Source organism: Hibiscus syriacus, unplaced genomic scaffold (assembly GCF_006381635.1).
Source record: "Hibiscus syriacus cultivar Baekdansim isolate YM2019G1 unplaced genomic scaffold, ASM638163v2 tig00111238_pilon, whole genome shotgun sequence".
In the NCBI taxonomy this organism is placed as follows: domain Eukaryota; kingdom Viridiplantae; phylum Streptophyta; class Magnoliopsida; order Malvales; family Malvaceae; genus Hibiscus; species Hibiscus syriacus.
In genome coordinates, this window is record NW_024063030.1 from 1,497,306 (window position 1) to 1,506,664 (window position 9,359).

At 35.8% G+C, this 9,359-nt stretch overlaps 1 protein-coding gene across 1 annotated transcript; it reads right to left on the bottom strand.

Moving 5' to 3' along the window:
• Positions 1 to 1,337: 1,337 nt before the first annotated feature.
• LOC120157047 (sucrose synthase-like) lies at positions 1,338 to 5,570 on the bottom strand. The gene is given in 15 exon segments (XM_039168307.1): positions 1,338 to 1,564; positions 1,657 to 1,795; positions 1,900 to 2,463; positions 2,548 to 2,772; positions 2,890 to 2,947; positions 2,950 to 3,055; positions 3,150 to 3,266; positions 3,360 to 3,533; positions 3,626 to 3,810; positions 3,813 to 4,056; positions 4,189 to 4,381; positions 4,478 to 4,629; positions 4,703 to 4,829; positions 4,914 to 5,020; positions 5,482 to 5,570. Coding segments are annotated over 14 exon segments (2,412 nt in total). The 5' UTR covers positions 5,012 to 5,020; positions 5,482 to 5,570; the 3' UTR covers positions 1,338 to 1,534.
• Between the last annotated feature and the right edge of the window lie 3,789 nt (positions 5,571 to 9,359).

Genomic DNA, 9,359 nt, shown 5'->3' on the forward strand with positions numbered 1-9,359 from the left:
CAAGAAATGAGTGTATTCTGGTATAGCTTGTGAGAGGAGTTTGTATTATGATATTTTACTAATGGGATCAATATTCGATAATGTAAGTCTTTCCAACTCGATAGTTAATATGAATAATCATAATTGTTTGATTATAGTCTCATGTCAACAAGATTAGTTTCTGTGCGACCTTGTTAGCTTCTGTGCGAGTAAAAACAACTCTGAAACCAGGGTGCGAAGTAAGGAGTCATCTAGCTTCAGAAAAGTAGGTACCCACTACAGAGAGATCGAGAAATGAATTGTTCAACAATTATGATATCATTCCAACCATTCTCAATGGCTAAAATAATGCCCTTTGTAAAGGCTATAGCCTCAACCAATTCAGCTGAGAGGTAGTCTTTCATTCTTAGTGCATGGCCCCTACAACAAGGCCATTATGGTATCTGGCCACAATCCCTTATATGCCAAGCGCCATCGACGTTGATCTTCAAGGAACCTTGTGGTGGACATTTCCAGCTTGGATTAACGCATTCTCTAGTCGTGAAGTTACCTGCCCGTGCACTTTTAAAATTTGAAAGAAGTAGAGCATAGTCGTGGACAAATCTTCCAGGTTGCAGGTTATTCTCATGCACCTATTTATTCCTTCTATTCCATATACTCCAGAGCAATACAAGCAGAATGGCGAAGCGATTTTGGTCAATCAGATCAACAATAATATTTAGCCATTCTTTTGGAGAAGATAGGGGAGTGTTGAGAAGAACGTCGGTTCAAGGTGTGAAGGAGAGAACTTCTCTGGCCAGAGGGCAGTCACGAAGGGCATGGGTTATGATTATTTTTTTTTTATTAAACTAAGGTGAATACAAAGTAGAATTTGTTCTAAATACTCTCAAATATTTGACAATGAACGTTTAGTCACCCTTGCAATCATTGGTGCTCGAACCTATTACCTTTAGGAACAATAATTTCTTTAACCACTGAGATAAATTGATTTGTGCGAATAACTTATAGAATTGATGATGAAAAACATAAGGATATATGATTAAAATAAAAAATATATTAAATAGTTTTTTAATAAATCTGAAGCGAATATAAGATGTTAAAGATTTTGAATCCTTTGATAATGAATATTTATACTCTTATATATGTGATGTTCGAATATGAAATCTTAAGAATTATCACTTAATCGCTAAAATCGTTTAATTAGTATAATATAAAATATATTTTAGAAAAATAATAATTAGATAATTAATATAAAAAAATAAATAGGTGATTAAATAGATAGGTTTTACTAACGGTCCCATGTGGTTTAATAAACTAAGGTTTCATCAAATAAAAACCAAAATTAAGAGAAAAAGATCAAAAATGAAAAGGACAACCTTTTGCTTGAATTGAGCGGCGCAAAACGCCATGTTCAAACAATGCCGGCAAAGAAAAAGAAGAATCACAAAATGAAATACAAAGAGGCTTTTCTTTTCCCTTATCCAATTCAAAAGCGAAAACAACAATTATTATTCTCCAGAAAAGAAGCGGCACATTGCTGTTCATCACCCTCAATTCACTCCTCTGCCAAAGGAACTGATTCAGCCTGTAACAATCACGAAACCAGTAGCAATACAATCAAAACCAGAGAGACCTTGAAGAAACGACTAAAAGAGGGTACCCGAATGAGAAAATTACCAGTTTGCGGTACTTGAGAGCATAGAACATCTCAAGATAACGGCGGCTCTCACGGCGTTCGAGGTTGGAGACATGCTTCCAGAATCCGTACACTCCGGTGAGGGTCAACAGTCTCTCGGAGTAGATCTTCCATGTATATCTGATTTCCAACCATTTCAACAATTTGTAGTTCGTCAGAACAAAGCAGAGCATAGAACGTTGGCGCAAATATGAAAAGAGAGAAGGAAATTGGTGAGAGCTTACTTCTCCTCAATACGTTGCAATCCTCCTTGTGAGATCTTGTCCCAGTGAGATGGATCCACCTTACACTTCTCGAAGAAATCGACGAGTATCTCAGCAGCTTGATCACCGTGGTAAGGATCGATGTTGAAACCGGATTTACCGTGGACAATAATCTCAGCCGGTCCACCATTGCAAGTTGCAAACGTCGGCAGACCGCAAGTCATTGCCTCCACGACTGTCAATCCGAAAGCTTCGTACAATGCGGGTTGTACGAATGCACCTTTAGTGTCGCAGATGTATCGGTAAAGTTCTCCGTTGCGGATTCTGTTCATTTGGGATGATATCCATCTGAATTGGCCATTCAAGTTGTACTTTTCAATCAGCTCGAGCATCTTCTTCATTTCGGCTTTCTCTTCCAAATCTTTCGATTCCTTTCGCCTGTCTCCACCTACAACTACAAGGTTCACCAAGTCACGCAACTTTGCGTTCTTGCCATACCACTCGACAAGTCCGGTTAAATTCTTGACACGATCCAGCCTTGCCATAGTAAACAGAATTGGCTTGTTGCGGTCATTGAGCACACATCTGTCGGAAAATCATGGACAAATTGTTAGATCAGACAACACATGCTTTAGTAATCGGTTTTGCTAGTGGAAAACATGCACTTACAAGTGTTCTTCATTCTCGACTTTGCTGTAAAGAAGGTCTTCGATCTCAGGATGGAAATGCTTCAATCTCCTCTTCTCCTCGGTGTAAGGGAAGTATATCTCCATATCAGCACCGGGGGACACAATGTTGAATTTAGGATCGAACACATCGATACCATGTACGACACGGTAGAGACCAGGAAGAGTGAAAGCGGTGTGGCTCTCGTACTGACCGACAGTGTCCTTGCTGGAAATCATTAGAGAATTATATCGAGTTAATGATCTATATCGGCGGAGTTCAGGGATGGGGTTTAAAGAAAATATTATAGATCAAATACTGAGGACACAAATCATCCATATATACCTTCCTGCAATTTCCTGGAAAGTACTGGTGATGATGAAATCTGTATGGTTCATGGCAAAAGATCAGCTGTAAATTGGCAGGAGAAATGGTATTTGTCTTCAAGCTTCTTCCAGTAGATATCTGAATCTGGATATTTTGTCTTCTCCAAAGCATGGGCAATGGTACACTATACAAGGGTGAAAAAACCAAGTCATTTTACCCAAATACATCGAAATATGAGATCATCATACAAGATCGGAGCAAATTTGTTTCTCACAAACCTGTGTGACACCCAATTTATGTGCGAGCAAGGAGGCGACGATATTGCCATCACTGTAGTTTCCGATGATCAGATCTGGCTTACCTTGCAACTCTTTGGAAATATCATGAGCAACATCCTATGTGACAAACAGATTTACTAGTAAATAAAACAAATGTGATCTACCATCCTTGAAATGAATATACGAAGATCAATGGCTCATGTGGTTCACCTCGGTGTAAGTTTCCAAATAGGGCCAGACTTCGAATCTTGAGATCCACTTACGCACAATTCCCTTCTCTGTTCTAAAAGGTACTCGAAGAATATCCGAGTACTCTGTTCCGTATACCTTCTCAAGTCGTTGGCCACAAGTCGTTCCGACGGCATCAGGAAGAAGTCTAGTAATCTGAAAAAAGAAAATAGGCATATAAGCATACAAAATAGCCAAAATCACATGCCGAAGAAACCTGAAACAAAGCAGTAACCAAGAAATCTCACAATGAGGATACGAGGGGTGATGTTGAGTCCTTGCTGCTTGATACGGAGGAGCATCTCATTCTCTAAAGCTCGGACTTGATCCAAGATATAAACAACCTGGCCACCGGTGTCAGGGTACCCCAAAACATTGTCTTGAGCAAAGTATCCGTGGGGAGTAAGAATCACAACATTGAACACCATGGGATCCTCCCAAGGAATTTCTCAAGGGTGCAAGGATCAGGTGCCTCAAGAAGATCCAAAAGGAGTTGGATCATCTCGAGCACTCGTTCGGCAGTGTCACCCCAACCCCTCTCCAAACCGATTTCCTGGAACCTGTGTTCGAATTCGGCATATGGTGTCTCGACAGGCAGGGTACCAAGATACTCCTCTGCCTTCCTCAAAACATGTTGTAGAGCATTCAGGTTTTGAATTCTATCATTCAACATCATGTTCTGCAAATTAAACAAAAAACAACTAAAACCCTCAGTATTTTAAACCCACAAAAACAAAATAGACTATACCATGAATCTATGTCTGATCTTCGCACTGGCAACAAATTTGACTTATGTTTTTATGGGGCATACCTTGCCCTTGTGGCAGTGGACTCTGAGGAATTCAAGCAAAGGGTGCATGCTCTCCTTGTCATGGAACAATTTTGCCGAAAGGTGGCGATTAAGAAACTCCACACCATTACCAATCGACTTCGAAAGAGTTGGGCGAGGGAAAGATGAATTGAAGGGCTCAAAATCCAATTCCAAAACAAAGTTTCCATTTGAACTGCAAAACAAAGCAAAGAAGAAGAAGAAACATTGTTAAAGACCAACAAACTTCATTAAACAGATCAAATGAACTCTGCAATGTATATATGTTTACCTTCCATCAACAAGTTCTTCCTTGAAGTGAAGATACTCAGCAACAGAGAGCTCTTCAACGACAAGGGCGTGAACATTCACTCTAATGTACTCCCAAACACCAGGTCTTGGACGAACAGCAAGTGCGACCCATGGGGGCAACACGATCGCTTCCTTTACCACAAAGAAATGAACAAGATCAAGACTCTGTAACCAAAAGAAACAAAAAGAAAATGGTTTAATTTACCTGACTAGCCTTCAATATTTCAAAAAATGCACCATCAGCGAGCTTCTTCCTGTTTTCTTCAGGGATAGCTTCAAACTCAAGGATGATCTGATGGTGTTGCAGAATTCCTTTTCCTTTGCCCTCGATCCTACAATAAAATTTACCAATTATGTAAACAGATTTCAAAAGCAACATGCAGAGCAAATTTAAAAATAAATCAGCTTCATATTACCTAGAGAGCAAGGCCAAAATCTCGTTCCTGTGAGCAGTAAGGGTTTCATCCAAACGCTCACGCAGACTGTGGACGCGGGTAAGGGCACGCTCAGCCATTTCTTTGAACTGAAAAAGAACAAAAAAAAAAGTAAGTGTCCATCCAACCCACATGGAAATATCTTTCATGTTTACTGTTAAACTAAGTTTCAAAACACATGGTATGGGATTCATTTTCCATTTTAAATCTTAATGCAGCTCAAATATAATCCTTAAAATATCACTTTGAGTGCACTGTTTTGCGAGAGAAATTTGGGCAGAGAAACGCCCCTGTTCAACAAAAAAAAATGGTTTTATTTTGGCAGAGTTTTATTTCTTCGACATGGAGATTTTGAGAGCAAAATGTCCAGAAAGACAGAATCCCAGAAGGTCAAAACAAGCACAGCGACATGGGAATTAAGTGAATTCTTCATCAAAAGTTTGGAGCTTAAGATGAAGAAGATAGAATGAACTAAAGAGCAGATCAAACAAAAAAACTGAACTAAATAAACTAAAGGAAAATGGAAAAGAACAGAGAAACAGGAAATCACCCAAACGAAAATAAAGAAGGGAGGGGGTTAACGCAATGGAGAAGGGAATGCAGAAAGCTGGAGTTGTGAGAGAATTTATAGAAGCCAAGGCTGATAAATTTCGGTAAAAATAACTTAAAAAAACGGTATAGATTTATAAATTGAAAAAATAAAAAAAGTAACTGCGGTTAAAAACTTTGAAATATTAAAAGTTTGTAAGAATCTGAGGACGTCGAAATAAATTTCATAAGCCGACAGTTTTTTCTAAGCAAAGTGGTTATGTTGGTAATTTCCTACATTAATTTTAAAGTTAACGAAATGTCAAATGTGTCTATCGGTGCAAAAAAACAGAGAATCAAGGAACTGGATAGAAATGGAACCGCCAGCTGGAAACAAATGGTAAATTACACCAGAGGTCCCTTAATTATTATCAAATAATTAATTTATTATAATAATAAATTTTGATAATTTAAAGATTATTTCACATTTCAGTATTAATTTTGGTTTATGAAGTATAAATCACAAGTCAGAAGCTGCAGAAAATAAAAGTGGGGCAGGTGCTTGTATCATCACAGTCAGGATTTTCTTTTGTTTTTTTATTATTAAAAAAGCTGAAGTTTCTGCAAATATTGCGTGGAATTTTCTCTGTTTCTCTTGAATATGATGTAACAAATAGTAACGTATAAATTTTCTTATGGAATTTACCACTTACTCCAAACACCTCAGCCTAACATAATTTTTTCCACCAAACCTACACGCCCAAGCCCCATAACTGCAAAGGAAAATAGGATCTTTTTAGCATATGCCCTCGATAACAAAAAGACAAGACATTATTTTTATGTCAACAATTTCTACAGTACGGAGCTAAATGTTTTAGGTTACTTGCATAATACGGCTTTGTTTATTTTCATCTTCGTTTTGGGGGTCGTTGGCTTATTTAATGTTTCGAAAGAAGGATTAGCATATTTAAATTTTTATTTAATATGTTAAAAGAAAAAGGTTATGTAATATAATAACTTAAAATGAGTGCTTAACGAAAGTCATCCATTGGTTTAGTATCGTTCTGTATTAAATATGTCTTAAAGATAATATTTTTTTAATCTAGTTTTTAATAGCATTTGGATTAAGTTGAGAGCTGGAAGAAACGATAGGCGCCGGCCACGTAATCCTTTTGCACAAGGAATTTGGCCATTTCTACTTCATTTATGATAAAAAAAAAATTAGATACCTTTTTGGGGGGGGGAAAATCCGTCCACCGTCTCAGCTCACCGTGAAAATCACGGCGCGTCAGTTACGGTACGTGCTGGGCTCACAATTGTCGGGAAAATATCTTCGGGTAGCGCTGTTACGTGGCAAATTCACATTGGTTGATGTTAAACTCGAGTAACCGGACGGAGTTATCAGGTTATGTTTGCCGTCAGATATAAGTCTAGCTGGCAAGTGGGTCCCGACAAAAGAAAGTGCAATACAGTTTCTGAAGAGTAGTACCGAAAGAAAAATAAATTCATGAGATTAAAATAGAATCATATCCAAGGGTTCCGTCTGAACAGGCTGATCTTGATATATTAATTTATTTTTTAGTTTAGGGGACAATAATGCCGCCTGGAAAATCCATTGGGTGTAGAGATGACAACTCAATCCGAACCTGACGGGTTTTGATCCGATTCGATTTGATCGGGTCGGATTTTTATAAAAAAAAATCGGATAAAGGTTGGATCGGATTTTTTTTAAAATGCACTGTTTGGGTCGGGTAGGATTTATGGTAAAAAAAATCCGACCCGACCCGACCCAATATATATATATATATATATATATATATATATATATATATATATATATATATTTAGAGATAATTACAATATTACCCCTCTATATATAATTTTTTCAATTAAATCACTGTTTTTATTGAATAAAAATATATATTTTAATTATTTCGGGTCAGGTCGGGTGAAACCTTAATTTCTTCGGGTCGAATCGGATCACGGATGGAGGACCCTTTCTTCTCGGGTCGGGTCGGGTGACCCAAAAACCCGACCCGACCCATTGCCATCCCTAATTTGGGTGGGTGTTTCGGTTTTGGGGTCACCTGGTATTTGATTTTCCAACCCCTCGAGTGGTTTGTGACTTAATGTTGACTTCATATATGGTGTTTATATTTCTATTAATTATAATTAAAAGGATCATTATTCTATACATAAGCGTTGAAAATAAGAGCTCAAATCAAATTATTTCATTGATTAAATAAATGATTATTATTTTTAGTAATTATAAGTTCGAACATTAGAGACTAAAATAGTTTTTATTGTTAAATATTTGACAATCTTTAAAATAGATGTTACTTTGTTATTTTTAAAGGTCATGAGTTCGAGCATCAGTGATTGCAGGGATAATTGGGATTTATTGTCAAATGATTGAAAGAATATTTAGAACAGATATTAATTTGTTATCACCCTAAAATATTATTAACTTTTTTAATGTGAAAAATATTATTAACTAAAATTTATCAATTATTTTTAAGTATATTTGATCTTCTATTCCGTTCATCTAAATTTATTTTAGGGTAAATTATGCAATTATTCATTTAACTTTGTATCATTTATGTTTTGGTCTCAACTTTAAAAAACTTACATTTATCACTCAATTTTTATTTTTTATCACCCTTCCGTTAGTTATATAATGAGAAATGAAAATTTTATTTAATTTGTAGACTTAATCTAACATTTTTATTTATTAATCAGGGTTTTTATAAGTGGTAGTATATGTTCTAAAGAATCTCAACAAATTGACAATGAATATTCAATATCCTACAATTGTTTGTACTCGAACATAAAACCTCTAGGTATAACAACCATTCTTTAATCATTGAAGTCGATTGTCTAATGCAATTACTATAATATTTTATATTTCTTTGCATGATATAATTGATATTAAAATATTTGTATTTTCTTTTATATGAGAATAACTCCAATCAAGACTTCAATCTTACCTTAAGTTGATCATCGTGGAATAAAGATATTTTATTTTTCTCTTAATTTTTTAATATTTAAATTTGGAAGAAAATATTCTAACGTTTAGAAGTGAAAGGAAACCTGAAAATGTGAGTTTAAGAAGAAAGTTTAGCAGACTTGTCATAAATTTACCCATAAAAAATAAACAACAAAAATAGAATCGAAAAGTTGGATGATAAACGGGAAATTTTAAAGTTGTTTGACCTAAACACGAGCAAAGATAAACAAAATTTACCCTTTATTTTAATGGGTTTGGAAATTTTAGGTGAAGTCGTTTGTCGTATATTTAAAGGTATATAATAAAATAAAGGATGGATTAGGGATAGGGATAGGGATAGGGATAGGGATAGGGATAGGGATAATGTTGAGCGAAATAGTGATGGAAAGCGAATTATGTGAAACGAGGGTCACGTGGAGGGGAGAAACGATACAGCAATAAATTCCATTAATTGTTTTGAAGTTTTTGATTTAAATGGACCGTACGTAGTTAAGATGGTTTTGGGAGGAATGTGCGACGATAAAACTGCCGCAGTAGCTGCCAACATTGTCGGTTTCCGACATCACCTGCCCATCACCCAGAGACGACTCCATTTTCGCACGGGCTATCCCACTCTTACTCATTGCACCATATTAGCCTCCATCTTTAATAATTTTCTTAGATTTTAATTTTACATTTTTAAAAACTTTATATTAGGTTTTATGAATTTTTAAAAGATTATATAAAAAATTAAATATATACAATTAAATCATCAATACAAATTAAATTTAAAATTTTCAAAAAAACTGATCATATATCCAATATTATTTCAGTCTCTCTACGAGTCTATTATGGTCAAATATAAATAGAATTTAATTTGTTGCATTAACATTTCGCTAATTATTGTAATTTGG